At 37.5% G+C, this 18,359-nt stretch overlaps 1 protein-coding gene across 4 annotated transcripts; it reads right to left on the reverse strand.

Moving 5' to 3' along the window:
- Positions 1–161: 161 nt before the first annotated feature.
- On the reverse strand, positions 162–17,774 carry LOC129416582 (uncharacterized). 4 transcript variants are annotated; one of them, XM_073872995.1, is made up of 11 exons: positions 13,213–13,302; positions 13,030–13,092; positions 7,327–7,454; positions 7,168–7,234; positions 6,955–7,058; positions 5,301–5,384; positions 4,771–4,832; positions 4,438–4,521; positions 4,292–4,346; positions 3,846–4,034; positions 177–1,420 (listed from the first exon to the last, which is right to left on the reverse strand). In XM_073872995.1, the coding sequence occupies exons 3-11, from the start codon at positions 7,450–7,452 to the stop codon at positions 539–541; spliced, it is 1,653 nt and encodes a 550-aa protein (XP_073729096.1). In that variant the 5' UTR covers positions 7,453–7,454; positions 13,030–13,092; positions 13,213–13,302; the 3' UTR covers positions 177–538. The 4 variants fall into 4 exon arrangements, with proteins under 4 accessions (XP_073729094.1, XP_073729097.1, XP_073729096.1 ...); XM_073872993.1 differs by lacking the exon at positions 13,030–13,092 and having other exon boundaries at positions 162–1,420; positions 13,213–13,390; XM_073872996.1 differs by lacking the exons at positions 13,030–13,092; positions 13,213–13,302 and adding an exon at positions 17,588–17,774 and having other exon boundaries at positions 175–1,420.
- Positions 17,775–18,359: the final 585 nt, after the last annotated feature.

Consider the following 18,359-nt stretch of genomic DNA (forward strand, 5'->3'; position numbering starts at 1 on the left):
AGAGACCTGAAAATGTCTGTCCACCCATGGTCTCCATCCAACTTGTCCAAGCTTGAGAGGATTTGGGAAGGGGGGTGTCGCGGTGCAAGGAAGCCCCAGTTTGTGACATTTTACATAATACATTCATGTCATGATTAAAACAAGTAGTGCTGTAATGTAATGTACAATTGCCTTGTTAAAATGTTGTGAATTTAATCAAAAGAAATGTTTGTATTTTGGTGATACATTTATTTTAGTACAAGTGAAAGAAAATTACATTAAGCAGCCACAAACATATAAAACATATATTTCCTAAACATTAAGGAAACAAAAGCAAGAAGTCAGATTCTTAATATAATTAAATAGGAGTACATCAAGCTGAAATGCTTCTGTTATAGCTTCTGTTATAGTTTTTCTAAACAATATTGCTTAGAGAAATAAAATATTTTATATGGTATTTTTCATGAAAACCCAGTATATACAGTAATCATCCCCTAAGCGTTGCTACAACTATAATCAAACTATGACTGAAAAACATACTGAGCTTTACTAACAATTCTTAGTTGTCGTTGTTTGGGTGTATTGCGTCTCGTAGTGTATCCAGAATTGTCTGAAGCTCCTCTGTCGTCTCCTTTATTTTTGTGACAAATTTCATGGTCTCAGACTTCAACTCTTCTGCCTGTTGAGTGTTTGAAGGCAGTAGATTTGTTGTGTCGCTGTTATTTGATGTCTCGTCAGTTGACTCAGTGCTTTGGTTGCTGGTGGATGCTGATGCTTGTCGACTCTCTCTTAAAGCATAATCTTGGCGGATGTTGTGGATTTCTCTAGAGTCCAGAAACACAAAGAAGACATCAACAGCTACAAAAAGTGCAGCCAAAACTCCTGTAGCGGCTTCAGCCACACGAACGGCTCTTGCGGCCTGGGCTGCCACCTTCCCAACATTTACAACTTCAATTACACGGAAAATCTCTGGAATTCCTCCCAGTCCTCGTCCAAGTCGAGCTCCAACATTTGCCCCTGGTTGTGCGTTGGAAAATGCATCATCGTTTGTGGAAAACTGTCTTTCTAAAGTTTCCGCAGCTATCTGGATGTTTTGGATGCAGCAAACTGTGGAGGTAATCTTTTCTTGGAATTCTTTTATGAGCATTTTAATCTTTTGCCGGTTTGTGCGCTGGTTAACCATGTTTGTTATGTTGCAGGTACCAGCAGTTACTCCTCCAGCTACTGCCGTGCCGATTCCCACTCCTGTTACTATCAGAGAAGCTCCAAGAGTGAACGGAGAGAGAATAAGTCCCACCACAGATGTGATTCCTCCAGCCAATCCCATTACACCTCCTGTGAGACTGCCTACGGTTGTGTTGAAATGGACTCTTTCCAAATCATTCGCTAGTGCTCTTAGGTCCTCCAGTGTCCTATAGAGAGTCTTAATAGTTTGTAAGTTCTGAAAAAAAAGATTTCTTTATAGCTTTCCATTTTCTTTGAACCAGTGCTAATACGCCTTTTTAATAGTAAACTGTATGGAAAATGTCTCAGTTTAGACTGTAAACTCTGTTCCCTGAGGTAGGGAACGAGATGCTAAGTCATGAAATGACACTTTGGGAAATGCGTTCACTTTACACTTTTCAACGTTCGTGCATCTGAAAAGTGTAAAAAGTGAAGTGAATGGTACAGACACAAGGAGTTATTGCAATGGGATGCAGTGTCTCGTTCCCCATCTTAGGGAACAGAGTTTACAGTCATAACCAAGATGTTCCTTTTCGAGGGAACTCTACACTGCGTCATTAAATGACACTTTGGGGAACAAAATACCAATTATGACTTGTTTGTCATGTGTGAAGGTGTTATGCACAAATCAGGACATAAAAACCTGGCTCCAGGTAAGAACAAGAGGTCCAGACTGTATTACCTTATAAATGTATTTAGGGTGGATGCTATACGTCTAATAGAATGTGCCCTGATTAGCACAGGTGAATGCTATCTATGCACCCCATAATAAGCTATCAAAAAAGCTTTCACAATTCATTTATTGATGGTCTGCTTGGACCCTTGTTTAAGGCTTCAAACAAACCAAAAAAATCATCAGATTAATCAGATTTAATTCTGCCTGGAGCGAACTCGAGACATGAAAGAGAAGCAGATAATGCTTAAAAATCACCCACCCTCCTTAGAAAGGTGTTGGCTGAAAGAAATTATTATTTCCAAAGCAATTGGGAAATGTGTACAGGCGTAGCCTCAGCCATGTCTCTACCAATGGGGCTGGATGTGTCAGGGAAAACTATACAGGGGCAATGGGCCATGTCCTGAAATACAAATAGGTCTGTATACCCCAAATCTGTTCAACCACCTTAGGGGGGTCGATGGGCCTCATCCCCTGCCTCAACAAAATGTCTCCTCTCACGTTCTGGGCTCCTGGAATATGCATTGCCCTAGTCCACAAAAATGTTTTTTTTTTGGCCCAGATGAAAATCTGATGCATCAGTCTGTTCAAAGGGCGTGACCTCAGATGTTGATTGTTGTATAAGACCACAGACACATTGACAGTTCTGATCAGAACATGATGGCCTCTGAGAACTTGTAGGTAGTTTTTCAATACCCGAAACACAGCTAACATTTCTTGGCAATATATGTGCCAGAGGAGATGTTGCCCTCTTCACAGGCCTCTCGCTAAGCTTTCATGTAGACCACCGAATCCCAAACCAACCTTTGAAACAATGTTCTTTGTTGGGGGGTTAGATTGATCTTTTTATGGCTTTAAGCCATAGCCCCAGATGTTTCATATGACCAGGAACAACATCTTGTTGCCAAACTGCCATCTCATGAGCTAACACCAGCCAGTCGTCTATCACCTGAAGTCTTAGTGGAGCAAGGGCTGAATTCATACATTTTGTGAACGTGCGAGGGGAGAGAGCTAGGCCAATAAGCTCCCATAAGCACCCAATATTGGTAGCCTGGCTCCGCCCTCTTGCTTCAGCGAACAGATGGGGGTGGCTAAGAACGTTGACATTGAGGTCGTGCGTCAGTTTGAGTTGTAGTTCAGTAATGGCAGCGGAGAAAGACGTGAGAAAAGCTATTCGGTCCGTTGTTGCAAAACTGCCGAATATACAGAAGTTAAAGCCGGGGGAGGAGCCACGTTTGCTAAGTTTTGTTTGTCTGATTATTCTGACTTGTTGTTTCCGGACAGTTTCGGTGCATGATATACGTCACGACCACACGTAAGCGATCACCTATGTCAGATTCAGAGTGACTCTGGGCAGATCCAATAGTTTTAAACTTCAACAGAGGACCCTCCTTAACGGAAGTAACGCTTTGCAATGGAGCGTGGCCAGACTCTGTACAAATGAAATGAATGTACGAGAGTCTGGTTAGAACAGGCTACAATATTGGTACGCTTTGCTCCAAAAAACGAACCTCAGAAACTTTGATCTCTGAAACTTCCAGATCTAAAAATACCATCCATAAAGCCCTAATTGAATCTTGATGGGGAAAGCATATCATATGGCCTCTTTAACCAGGAGATTTAAAACAACTTCTTGTAACACCTGAGCTTTCATGGGGTCCACCTCATGGCTTCAGGGATGATGCCAGCTCGGGAGATAATTTGTTTTAAAAGTGGGCTTCCAGATCCCTCCTAGGAACATTTTAACAGAGCACCGCTGCATGACAGAAGCTTTCATGTGCTGTTTGCGCTTCCCTTTTTTGACTTCCAGTATACATTGCATTCGTGATGTCATCTCGCTTATAGGATGGACTTGTATTGCAAATTATTCAGATGCATGAACGCTGATGCCGTTTCCCAAAGTGTCATTTCATGATGCAGCGTAGAGTTCCATCAAAAGGGAATTAAATAATTTATTAAGGTAACTCACCTTTTCGCGAAGATAATTAAGAATAAAAGGTCTGGTCAAGATCTCGCTGACCGATGGACGGCATGCTGGATCGGGGTGAAGTGTGTCTTTTATCAGCTGACGAAGATCCTCAGAGATGGTCAGAGGAAGAGCTTCATATGAGGATGTGAGTATGTTTTGAACAATCTCAACTGAAAGTATTGCAGGAAACTAAATGGGGACAAAAAAACAGGCTTAAACAAAAACATACAATCTTCAGTATCTCTCTGACAAAATCAATATGAAAAGAGATAGAGGGCAGCTGTGATTTTGCAAAAATAAATAATAAATAAAAAATAATAAGTAAGTTTATCATACATATAGTTAGTATAATGTATAAAGTGGACTATCAAAATAAAGTGTTACTCAAATTTGTGTTTTAATCTGTTTACTCAATCTGTTTCAATCTGATGAAAGGAAATTGTTACCGCACACTTGAGCATGCACAACTCATAGATGACACATCCCAATCTCCATATTTCACTGTGAAAGTGAAATATTGCCAGGGTTTAAGTATTTAGTCTAAATATGTATGCATGCATGTAATCATTGCAGTTTGTTGATGTTTTATTACGTTTTCTCTTCATAAGGTTTGCCATTCAAAATCTCAGGTGCAACATATGAAGGTTTATTTTCTGCTATTGGCTCTTCAGTGGACCTAATAGATACAGGAAAAATAATACACACTGTAAAAAAAACATAAAATTGATATTGATGAATGATTCTTTCATATCATATTAATACAGTATATTATAACCTATTTTTATGTTGTTGTTTTTTACAATGCAGAATACAAATTATAAAGCACACACACATATATATATGAACTATGCTGATTTTCTTGTATTACAGAATGTGTTAAGTTGTGCCTTTGACTGTAGTTTTGAGTCAAAGAAGCGAACAATACCATTGATGAATTACTCCAAACTCGCCAAGACGGATGGTTTCAAATGAAGTGAAGAATATGCTCTGTTATAAGAAAAGATATTTTGTAAGTTTGGAGATGAGTGTGAAACATTTCTAAAAATGTTTTGCTTATTCTCATGCTTTTTTACACTAGACTGATGAACTTCTGACGATTTGTCTTGGATTTTTTCTTAAGTCTTTCCAAGAATAAACACATGTAAAGCCAATTTAGATACATTTTCAGAGCACTTTAATTGAATTATAGGCTTCGGCAATGTCTTGATCTCATATAAATGATATGCATAGATCAGGGGTGTCCATTCCTGCTCCTGGAGGGCCGGTGTCTCTGCAGAGATTTATTCCAACCCTAATCAAACACACCTGATCCAGCTATTCAAGGTCTTACTAGGCAGACTAGATACTTTGAGGCAGGTGTGTTGAGGGAAGTTTTAGCTAAACTTAGCAGGACACAGGCCCTCCAGGACCGACTTTGGACACCCCTGGCATAGATCAACTAAATGAAATCTTTACCTCAGGCTGCAGGTTTTTATGAAGGATCTGTTGATCATGCAGGTATTTCAAAGCCATGCAGATCTTCACAATACAGTCCAGAATCTGTAAATTATTCATTTTGTTAAAACTGCAACATTTCATATTGATCATATAGAGATTAAAATTATTTGTAATTATTTGTGACTAACATATGCGGTATGAAAGGGGCTAAATATTATAAGATACATTATTGCGTTTTGGGTATGTGGAAAACTGGTTGCCCAGGTGTTTTTTCAGAATGAATGCCATTATATAAGATTGGGTTGCTTTAAAAGATCCTAGATCTCAATTGCTCAATTCTGCTCTTAGAGATTCAGCTCCATACAAAGTTTTGCTCCAACCTGCTCCAACATATACTTATCCGTTTGATTTAGATGTCTTAATTGGGGTTTAAGGTGTGACTATTTTTTATTAATCATGCTAATGCAGCATTTTTGTCGAATCAACATATCATTTATGTTATTTTAACTAAAAAAAATAAGTTACATTTTTTTACTTGTTTTTATAAGTGATGTCTACTATTCACAGATCAAAACTTAAATTATTAGGTTAAATTGACGTGCAAAACCAAACCAGTTTTTGGTTCCAAAACTATATCCAAAACTATTGATTAGATTCTACAAGTGAGCCCGACTGGCACTAAAATTTGTAAAAAGAAAGAGAAGAGGAGCAGAATTAACATTGCTTTTGGTTATGCTTTACCATCAGTCTACAAACTGATCTTTATATGACTGAATTGCAAATAGAATGTTACTGTAACAGGGAGAAGTGAAGCCACCAGAAGAGTTTGAGCGGCCATCTTGGTATTTTCAACCGACAGAGAGCGTCATTGACTTACATTCAAAATCATGATCTAAATTCACCCGGTTTACAACATATCAGTCACACAAGTTAATTTTTTTCAGATATATAAATTAATTGTAACTTCTCATTGCAATGTTTATGTTTTAATCAGTGAGTGTGTCTGCTGCACTATTTTGTAATGACACAGGTGTAAATAAAGTTTTATGACTTTAAAAGCATACACAGTCAGCGTTATTTCTCTGCATTAGTTGTAAAGTAAACATGACTTATATTCTATGGCTTTTAATAAACATATAGCAGCATCAAAATTAGTGGTTGTTTTTATTTTGCTAAATCAAATGTTAGTTTAAGCACGGTTTAAAACTTTATCCTATCTTTATCAAAATACATTCCTTCATTAATACATTTTATTGTACAAACAAAAACAAAATAACATAACATAATTGCAAACCAGCTAATTATTGCATGCACATACGGTACTTAAGGCATGATTATTTCTTTAGATTTCAGAATAAGCATGTTTGTCATTAATAATACATATGATGTGTTCTGTCTGATCTAATATGTTCGCTACTGAATTAATAATAACTCATCGTTTATAAAGTAAAATGAATAAATAAATAAATAACTATATACATGCTTAGGAGGTTTGCGTTGTAATAATGTACAGGGAGACTTCAGACATAAAAACGGAGACTGGTAAAGTACTGTTAAAACCTGATAGGATCCTATAATGAATGTTTGGGCATACCAATATGGCGTCGCAGTGGATTCACAATTGTGACGTCATGCGCAATCCAGTTATTTATAAATATATAAATGATCATACCTCATTCTCAGAAAACTGATCTGTTCCCTTCTTTTTGTTTTTGATTTTCTGAGCAAGATCTCCACCTTCGCAGTGCTCCAGCAGAAGATACAAACAGTCTGAATCTGAAAGCATATTACAGTTTAAAAAAAACTTAAATTTTTATTCAAAAATAAATTGATTAATTTTGCCCTGAAAGGTAAACAGAATGAAATCTTCATTTTTTCGTTTAACCTGTGATGATTTCCTTATGATGGACGATGTGTGGATGACTGAGCTGGAGGAGAAATTTTAATTCATCCTAAAAACAGAAAGAAACATATCGAATTATGAACATTTATCTCTTAAAATAATTTAAGTCAAATCTCATTCAAATCAAACTGTCAAACCTACCTGGTTAGCGCTTAATTTTTTAATGACAAACTGGTCACCACCTTCATTTTTCACCAGGATCTTGTCCTTTGCTTCACTAACTAATGTGTAGCCATGGTCTCTTAGAGCAGACACATTGTTGCCCATTGCTGTAAATTCACGCAAAGCAAAATTTTTAAGAAGAGAAAAACATTTGTGTGTATTTAAAGATTGGGTTTCTATAGAAATTGTACTTTTAATATTAAATATGCAAAAACATAAGGATAAAGATAGGGTTATTGTTAATTTTCTAAGACTTAAAAGACCTTTTATCAGTTAAGTAAACACTGTGACATTTTATAGGCGGAGCTTAGGTGGAGGCAAAAAGAATACCCTGACCGCTTAACTTGCACTAGCTAGCATGTTTTTAGCCTGCTTTTGACAATGGGTGTCTCAATCAGCGGAATATATGGGACCATCCATGCTCACTTGTTTTTGTGTTGCATTGTGGGAATTTTTGTGTGAACAAACGTTTCAATGCACTAGAAGGATTTTGTGATTGAGACAGCCAGACTCCCTGATCAGTGACCTGACTACTGAACAAGGGAGCTGTTGAGATGCAGCCAATGAATGGAAAAAAATCCAGTGGGGGTGGGGTGCGTTTGGGTCGGTTTTACCTATAAATAAATGGGGTAATGCAAATGCATGCTTCAGTGAAGTACATCAAAATTAATTTTAACTTAATTTATTAAACAGCAATATAAAAAAAAAACAGACATATAGAAATAATAAACAATATATAAAAATTGTTCACTGTTACAACTGAAGAGCTCTAAGTGCGTCTGACATGTTCTCTTGTAAATGATAGTGATAAAATTGTTTACATGTCATTTTTGCCCATTTTCGCTGTCACACATGACATTCATACAAAGTCGGCCCATGGCATAGGTGACACAAGCGGTTGCATAGGGTGCAAAAACAACTAAAGGGCTCACAAAGGTTTTCCGTCTGAAGTCCACCCTCTTGTGAACAGTATTGCAAATCATAGGAGTCAATCCCTAGCATTTAATAGCATTCAGATGAGTTTTTTTTTTTTTTAAATCGCTCTCATGTTAATTTGTTGTCATACTCAGTTCGGTTTGCACAGTGCTGCGGAAAAGTCAAACACATCAAATGGATGGGATTTTTGAGAGACCGGCTCATACCTGTCAACATTGATTTGAAAATAAGTGAAATTTCCAGACTAATATTAACGCTGTCTGCATCAGCTTAATTTTTCAAAACTGTGTTTTACCCGAGGGGCAACCTTCCGATCTCTCTAATGAAGCCAACACGGAAGTGACTTAAACTGCAATTCATCGACTGGCCGCTTGAGGCTGGCTCCAAAAGGGAGCCAATTCCCATAGACTCCCATGTTAAAAATGGCCAACTTTACAGTAGAAAGTAATATGTTTACAGCATGGTACAAAAAGTGTTTTTGGCCTATATAGCTAATTTTGCCCTTCATGACAACCGCGAGGTGGGTGAATTTTTTTGTAACTCATCCGTTTTTATATTAAGTCTTATACTTCTGCATAATTAAGGGCGTGGCCACTTGAGTGTCGGTTGAACAGCCACTGCTGTCACTACACTCGCGCTAGGCGGGCGTGGTTTCACCTCAGCTTCACCCATGTCCCGCCTCTTTACCCATTTTCGGTTTTCCGCGAGTAACTGTGGGTTCACACCAACCGCGGAAGAGGCGGCTTCATTCTCGCGTGAAAGCCGCGGGTGAAATTCTAGTCATTCGAGAAATTCACGCGGAAATCCGCGTCAAGGGAGGGGCTTCTGCGACTCCCCGGAGACTACACCACTCCGCTCGCTTCCTGTAATCACGTCACTACTACAGCAAGCTCCTGATTGGTTAACGCGGCGCGGAATTCCGCCAAAGTTCAGATTTTTGAACTCGCGCGTTTCCCGCGGCAACGCTCAATTCGTGCGGAACGCGCGGAACGCCCCGCGCCTTCCGCGCGTTCCGCGCCCTCCGCGCCGCGGCTACCGCGTGTACCGCGCCGCAGGATGCCTAATCGCGTGTTTGCATTGACTTAACATGTAAATCATCCGTGCTTGCCGCCTCTTCCGCGGTTGGTGTGAATGCACTGTAATTCGCGGGGACGCGCGGCCAAGATGGCGACGGCAGGCAACGCCTACTTTAAGCTTCAGAAACGATCTTCACAAACCAATGGGTGACGTACCGAACACTACGTCAATATTTTTTTACGGTCTATGGTTTTACCACTTGAATTTGCCACTTACACCAAGCATAGGATCCTTTTCATAGATGAATATAAAAATGAAAGAAAACTCAAAGTTGCCTGGCAGCACAAGTTTCACAAATGCCTTCCATAAACATTTTCTTCTATAAATACATAAATATATAATATATCAAAAAAGAACAGACCCTCTGCTTTCACACAAACAAATAAACAAACAGAAAACAGAAAAAAATCATCCTATCTTCATTTGATCTCTTTTTATAATCTCTCAAATATGGGTAGGTGTAAGAGTTTGGTCTTGTGTTCTGTTTTTGGTCTTTTATTTTGAAGTCATGTTTCTGGTCTTTTATTTTGATATCTTGTCATGTCACGCTTCACTATTCACTTCCTGTTTGTCACTCTAAAACCAAAACCAGTTCAGTGTAACCTGCATCAAAGTGTTCATGGTTTGGTTTTCGACTCATTGCCTGTTTTTTGGATTATGATTTTGGATTACCCTGTTTGGATTTGTTTGCCTGCTTTTATGTGGAATACTTTTAATAAAAACCTCCTGTGCACTTGGATTCTACTCGCTCTCTCTCTCGCTTTGTGAATACAGCCCCGTTACAGTATGTTTTTTCCAAAATACAAAATTTTGAGCAAAAAGCTGAAATAATTGCTTTTTATAAAGGGATCAATGAGGTGACGTGCAATTTTGATGTCCAAACTCCTTTATGAAGTCAAAATAAGGACATGTTTAATAAAAAAGCACATTTATTGAATTAAATTATCTCTGTTTATCAAAGATATGAACATATACTGAGGGTATTACAAAGTGTATGAATTATTAGGCATTATAGTCAGATAATGTCATACTGGAAAACTGTGCGAACCATAGAGTGACATACAAAAAAGCCAATCGAATCGAATAAACCCTAACAGCTCTGTCACAGGCATTACTGTATGAGTCATGACAACAATATATTTCAATATTGCATCCAGTTGATTGTTATGCTCTGGAGCATTCTGTCCCAAAACTGGCTGTCTGCCAATGTCATCCGGGATAACAAGCAAACTACAGCAATTTTATTGTAAATTTTATTTTGACACGATGTGAGACAGCATGTTACACAATCAGGAAGACCCTGAAAGACCCCCAAACAAATGTACGTATGTGTTTCATAAAATGTGTTCAACTTACCCTTTCCTGACTAGCACACTATGTAGTAAAATTCTGTCATATAGGATAACGATAAAATAACATATATAATGTGGATTTTATGTAAATATGTTTATTTAGTATTAATTTACATATTTGGAAGTTGAAGGCAAATGTTGCAGATTTCTATAGCCAAAAATACTGCCTGATTAAGATTTAAACTGAGTTTTGTCATACCGACTGGTGTCCTAACATGATTCTCAGATAAACGCTTAAAATACATTGTTTAAAATTGAGATGTTAGTAATAAGAAAGAAACCATAAAGATAAAACTACTTTGATGTACAGTTTTAACTTATTTGATTTTTTTATCACTTGAAAACCTTATTTGTCACTGGCCCAAAGTACTTTAGAGATCAGATTCAGAATGATGATCAAACATGATGCTTTCGTTTTTTATAAATTGGGTAAGAGCACCACCTAGTGGATAATAGCAAAATTATAGATTATATGGTAGAGGAATATTGAGTGTTTTATCTTACGGTTATTAAACATTTGTATTGTATTTATTTAAATATATTATAAATAGTTTTAAATGGTATACTTTTAATGTGTTCTATGGTTAATTTCTAAATGAATTGGGTTGTCTCTGTTGCTTGCACATGACATGTTTTTCCACAGCTAGGCCTGGATGGGTGACGTGTGACCTTGGTAAGAATAGCAAGATAGCTGTATGATGCATTAGAAAACAAAGGCACTGTGTTTTACCAATCTTAAAGGTTACAAAGATAGAAGTACAGCACAAAGCAGCAGAAGTAGTTTGGGGCAATTTCACTGAGGAGGGGGCCTAAATCTGCTGAGTCTTGTGACAGAACAGAGTGAGAGAAGGGTAAGGATAATATACTGAAAAACTCAGAATGGGGTCATTGTCATTGGTTATTGGTCTTTGGTTTTTGTCATTATCATTTTACCAATGCAAGTGTACACCCTATGACCAGAATTGTGTTCCTAGCTGTCTGACACAATTCTTTCATAAAATGCTTTGAAGAGAATTTTACATCTCAGCTGTCTCTGATTCTCCTGAAGAAAATCATTGGCAGGGAAATTGTTTTCTCTTAATTGACGAGATAACTTGTTAATGACGGGGAAACAGTTAAATTTACAGTGCAATATTGAAATACAGTAATACAATTTTGTTGGGAAAAAAACGGCAGTTCAAACTGAAAGTGAAAATATTGTTTTTGAACAAGTAGAAGGTAATTAGAAACCTGTTTGTTATTAATTTACTTCACATTTATATTTTTCATTATTTAGGCTATGTTATAGTGAAATGAATTTAAAAAGTGTTGCTTTTAAAATGCGTATTTTCTTGAATCACTTTTAAAGCAACACTATGTAGTTTCCATGTAAAAATGACTTACAGCTCCCCCATGTGGTTGAAAAGTGCAACAGTGCCTGGTATCAGACACTCTTCTGCAGGCAGGGGGAGGGACGGGGCTGTGTGCTCTACCCTCCAACGCCACTTTCAGAGTGTGCTTGTAGCAGCTAGGAGGCTGCTCAGGTTGCAGCAACAGTACAATTTGTCCAGTTAAAAGTTGTTCTATCACTGAAATAATTTTAGAGCTAAAAAAACGACATGGTGTTGCTTTAAATTAGTATTAGATTTCTTAAGTAAACCTTTAGTGGAAAATAACAACTTGTTCAACAGTTTCTGTGCATACATGAGACATTTAGACACGTACACAAACCATCATCCGTACCAACAAAAGACAATAGATTATTTAAGGAATTAATTATGTTCTGCAAAACGTGAGCATTTCCGATTCTATCTCATTTTATTGTGTTTAACTACATCTGTTATCAATTATTGTCTTGCAATGGCAACAGGTATGTGTTAAAGAGACTGTACTTTGTCGATTCTGGCACTCAGCAACACAACAAAATTCTATTTTTAGTTCATATGTAAACACTCTGTGGTTTCTATTGGCCGCCTCCAGTTTTTCTTTCGTTTTGCCTCCAGCTAATGTTGTGATGTCAACACTGAAAGGGTCTAACCCTTACCTAACCCAAACATTTTATTACAGCTGTTTATTTTTTTGTCAAATCAACTAAGACATGTAATGTTGTTTAGTTAACAATATTTCTGTTGAACTGTTTGGTTGTGTTTTGATTGAAATTCTTTACTTTCAATGAACTCAAAATTTTAAGGAAACTATTTTATACAGTGAAACATATGAAAAAAATGAAATCAGACTGATGTTTTTGAATAAAAAAACAACAGAGTTAAAAGTGCAATATTTGTATTTTTGAAACTACTCAGCACATCTGAATTCTTTTTGGATTGATTTTCCTTACCTGTCTTTGGAAATTGATGTTATTATCTTCTATTAAGACTCCCACCGACGAGAAGATCTTTCACTGAATACAACATGCAGTAGCCTACTTAAGTTTTACTTTGTACTGTTTTTGCCCCTCCCAAAATCTTTGTCAAAGGTTTTCAGATCAGGTTTGTCAAAATCCAGTCTTGCTTTATCTTACCTGAAAACAAATTACCACAATCCTCATAATATGACTGAGAGATTTTTTGTAGGATCTGCAGACCAAAATAAACACTTCCTGATAAACATTGTGATGTCGTTTTGTTCATGTTTTTACTTTCACTTTCTCTGAAGAGAACGAGCTCTGTGAGGCAGCTGTTCATTCTTCATCTGGATATACTAAAATATTTTATAAGACAAAAAAGAAGTACGTAAGAGAACATCTTCATTTCTTAAGATGAAATGATAAGCTTTGACATTAATTATTCTACCCTCAGGGCCGGCTTTGTAAATCTGGGGGCCCTAAACAAGATAATTTGGGGGCCCTGCCTTGCAGTGAAAAATGGAGTATTGCTACCGCAAACCAGCAACTGTATACAATCTTACCCATTTCATCTGTACATCTTTTAACATGATTGCCTACAATTATTGTACTGCTTATTAAAGTACACTCACTGAAACAGTAAAAGTAAAAAGATTACAGATTTGCCAAATTTCTAGATGTACTTTAATGCTTAGGTGTCTTTCATCATTCAATAATGTTTCAGAGAGGACACAGTGTTTTCTTTAGGTTTAAATGGTCTGAGCAATTTAGCTTAACAGCACGTTAATATTAATTCACATTTTATTCACATTTTCATATTAGTATATAGATTAATATTTATTAATCATTTTTAATTGCCTATTTAACAAAGAACATAAGAAAAAGCTTGTATTTAACTGCTTTATTTTAAACTTCATTTTGATTGCCAAATAATTGCTCTTTCACTTCCTTTTTACTTTCTTTCTCTCTACACTAAAAAAATTATTCATTCAATTTACTCAATTTTTTAAGTGGTTGCAATCAATTTATTTAAGCTACATTTAAACAAAAGTTTTTATTTTATTTTATTTTACTAATCCTTTTTGTTTAAATGTAGCTTAAATAAATTGACTGTCTGGGTCTGGCGGTATCACTTTTAGCATAGCTTAGCATAATCCATTGAATCTGATTAGACCATTAGCGTCGCACTAAAAAATAACCAAAGAGTTTGGATATTTTTCCTATTTAAACTGACTCTTCTGTAGTTACATTGTGTACTAAGACCGACGGAAAATTTAAAGATATGGCTAGGAACTATACTCTCATTCTGGTGTAATAATCAAGGACTTTGCTGCTGTTACATGGCTGCAGCAGGCGTAGTGATATTACGCAGTGCCCGAAAATAGTCCCCTGCTATTGAACCATTCAAGGGGAATGTTATTTGTAATAGCAATGTTGTGCTGAATGATTCATGTAAATACTGTAGCACCAAACAAATGGAGAGGTACTCTTGGTAAAGATGGTAAAAAGGCTTGTCCAGGAAACGTATGCCACTTAGACCTGTACATATTCAATTTGATCATGATAGCAACGAGATGCGGTTTATCGCGTTTACACTGTGACCTGTACATTTTTGCCTGGAGCTGAAGCTTTTCATCGACCTTCTCAACAATCAAATTATTAGTATAACCCTCCAATGCATAGTTAAGGCCCTTTTGGTGACTTGGAGATTATATATAGCCATATAGCAGGGGTTCTCAAAGTCCGGACTCCGGTCAGGATCCGGACCCGACGGGAACTTGATCCGGACCCGCGTCCACTTCATATTACAAGTGCATTCATTTATGTGATTGATTAAATGTGTGCATTTGCTACTTTACAAATGCATATTAAACTTGTAAACCATTCGTTTAGTTTTTTTTTCTTTTTAAATTTAAGAGTATTCCTGGTCCGAAAATAAAACGAGTTATTTAAAAATGTCCTGTGTGACGCTGTAGCCATCACACCCAAATATTATGCACGGCGCTACCGGAAGGTAGTTAATTACGTTAATAAAATTTTAAATGTGGATATTTCTACAACAACATCGCACGGATTACCCTCAGAAGACCTTTGTTTATCATCCTGGAGCCGTTTGGATTTAATTTGTGAAAGATAGATGCACTTTTTTTTGGACTTGAAGTTCGTGGACTATTGCTGGACCCCGTAACATTACATTTAATCAACTGAAAGATCTAAAATATATTCTAAAATATCCAAAAATGTGTTTGTCTGAAAAACGATGGACATATGCAACTCGGACAGCTTGGGGGTGAGTAAATAATGGGTTTAATATCGTTTTTGGCCGAACTATCCCTTTAAACTGTGTAAGATAACTCTGCTCTTGGTGAACAAATGGTATTGTTTTATGAAAACTTTATTTTTGTCACTGTTGCAAATGAACCGCCACACAGAATATGAAGAATAGCCAGAACTGTGGTATTAAGCTAGCCCCAAAATACTAAACGGGTGTGTTTGTTTGCATGTAATTGCATTATTATTAATTTGGGGTTGATAGTCCAATGTTGATTTGTGAGAATCTTTTTTCTTTTAAAATCCTTTCTCTTCATGCAGCACTTAAAAGGAACACACCCACATTTTGGGAATTTAGCTTATTCACCGTATCCCCCAGAGTTAGATAAGTCCATACATACCTTTCTGATCTCTGTGCGTGCTGTAACTCTGTCTGACGCAGCTCCCGCTTGTGTAGCTTAGCACAAAGACTGGAAGTGAATGGCTCCAGCTAGCATACTGCTCCCAAAAAGTGAAAAAATAACGCAAACATTTTCCTATTTATATGTTGTGATTTGTATAGTCACACAAAACCAAGGTCATATGAGACACCAGAGAAACGAGAAAATCATAGCAGCAACCGAGAAACCCAGTTGTGAGAAGCAGAGAGTTCGGTCAGAGTTGTGCAAATCACTCCGCCCAAGTAGCAGTGCTTCGTCTTCTGAGAATATAGTTCCCAGTATGTAACTGTTAAAAGATGGCTGCGTCTCATATGACCTTGTTATTTGTACACGGTATGACTATACAAATCACAACATACAGTATAAATAAGAAAAAATTTAGTGTTATTTTGTCACTTATTGGGAGCAGTTTGCTAGCTGGAGCCATTCACTTCCAGTCTTTGTGATAAGCTAAGCTTGCGGGGGTTGCGTCAGACAGAGTTACAGCACGCACGGAAATGAGAACGGTATGTATGGACTTATCACGCCCACATTTTGGGAATTTAGCTTATTCACCGTATCCCCAAGAGTTAGATAAGTCCATACATACCTTTCTTATTTCCGTGCATGCTGTAACTTCAAGTGTTCTATGGGCACTCGTACAACGTACGCAATGACGTACATCCGAGTGAACGAGACTGAGGGAAGTAAGCGAGGGAAGTTCATAAAAAAAGGAACTGGAATGCAGGGCTAGAGATCCCCCCAGAAAGTTTTAGAGTCTCCTTATTTAAAACACCTGATTCAACTTATCAGCCTCCTTTCAAAATGGTAAACATGTCTCCCTAACAAGCTGATGAGTTAAACCAGGTGTGTTAAATAAGGAGACATCCAAAACTTTCTCGGAGGGGGCCTCAAGGCCAAGGATTGGGATACACTGGTCTAGCCTACGGGAGGAGTTGAGTCACTTTAATGATATTAATTCACATCACTAAAACATCATTTATAATAGTAAAACTCTTGGGTATTTTGAAATAAACATTTAAAGCTGAAGTTAAAAAAACTGTATATTTTGCAAATATAAGGTCCTTGTCACTGACTGTATTATGATGTTTTAATGATGTGAATTAATATTATTGCTGCAATATTGTGCATGTTGCGTTTTGCTTTAGTATATTTTTAAAGTTGCTGAATTATACATACTGTTGGATAGTTTAATCTGCATCAATGTGTTATATTTTTTAAAATAAAACAAAAAAAAATCTGCCTCCATATGTATTTTTAAAAGTCTGATAGTCTCAGATGTTGTGTCCCACTGACAAGCGTAGTGGGAGAGAACACCAAGCGATGCAACTAGTTGTGGCCATTTGAATGTAACACATTCAAGAAAGAGAATGCTGAGAAATGTGAGAAAGAAAAAAGTTAACACTTTTCCCTTCCCTGCTGAAAAAAACAGCATCAAACCAGCATGGACCAGCATAGGAATTATGCTGGTCTATACTGGTTTAGCTGGTGGTCACCAGCATACCAGCACCAAAACACAACATATGCTGGTATGACCAGCATGGGATGCTGGTGCTAATGCTGGTTTGATGCTGGTTTAGCTGGTGCTAATGCTGGTTTGATGCTGGTTTAGCTGGTGTTCACTACCAAACCAGCACCAAAACACAACATATGCTGGTCTTGCTGGTATTTTCAGCAGGGGTTTCCCTGCCTGGAGAGACAATATAGGGCTCATTTACATCTAATTTAGCTAAGCCATACCCCTGTAAAACCGTTTTGAGATACAGATGTTCTAGCATCATATTTAGCATTTTGTGAAAGAAGTCCGGGTGACAACATGCAAAAATAAACAGGACTTTAACCTTTGTGGGGATCACAAGTCGAATCCAGTCTGTTCCAGATGTGTGAATAATCCAATGACCATTTTTGTCCACAAATGCGTATAAGTTAATCCGTGAAATATAGATGTAAAGTCTATTGTTTACATCGGATTTCGCGTGACCGTCTGGTAATATAATAGAATACACAATCTGAGGACTATTTACATCGTAACATGTAAGGGTATCTCTGTGTAACTTATATGTGTTTGACTGCGCATGGTGCGCTGCAAGAACTGACAGACAGATGTCGTCAAAGTACCGCGAGAGCGAGTCGAAAATTTAACTACTCCGTAAGATTTCTTGAAGAGCTCTCGCGGTACTTTGACGTCATCCGACTGCGGCGCCGCATAAAGTCAATGACGCGACTGACGTACGACGCGGCTGACAATCATCTGTTCCGCCCTCCAGCTTCTTTTATTTTTATTTTGTTTTGTGCGCCCGAGCTTCGTTTATAAGTCTGGGGAGACGCACGCTATAAATTTGAGGGGAAAAAAAACTTTGCAAACACGTATGAGGGACAGGTCAGCCGCGTCACTACAGTCACGTGACTTCACGCGGTTCACAACAGATCTTAAAGTCGAAATTCTTGCTATTTTTGGACCAAAATGTATTTTCGATGCTTCAATACATTCAAGCTGACCCACTGATGACACATGGACTACTTTGATGATGTTTTTATTACCTTTCTGGACATGGAAACGGTACATAGATTTTCAATAGAGGAGACATAAAGCTCTTGGACTAAATCTAACGT

The sequence above is a fragment of the Misgurnus anguillicaudatus genome, chromosome 11, assembly GCF_027580225.2.
Source record: "Misgurnus anguillicaudatus chromosome 11, ASM2758022v2, whole genome shotgun sequence".
In the NCBI taxonomy this organism is placed as follows: Eukaryota; Metazoa; Chordata; class Actinopteri; order Cypriniformes; family Cobitidae; genus Misgurnus; species Misgurnus anguillicaudatus.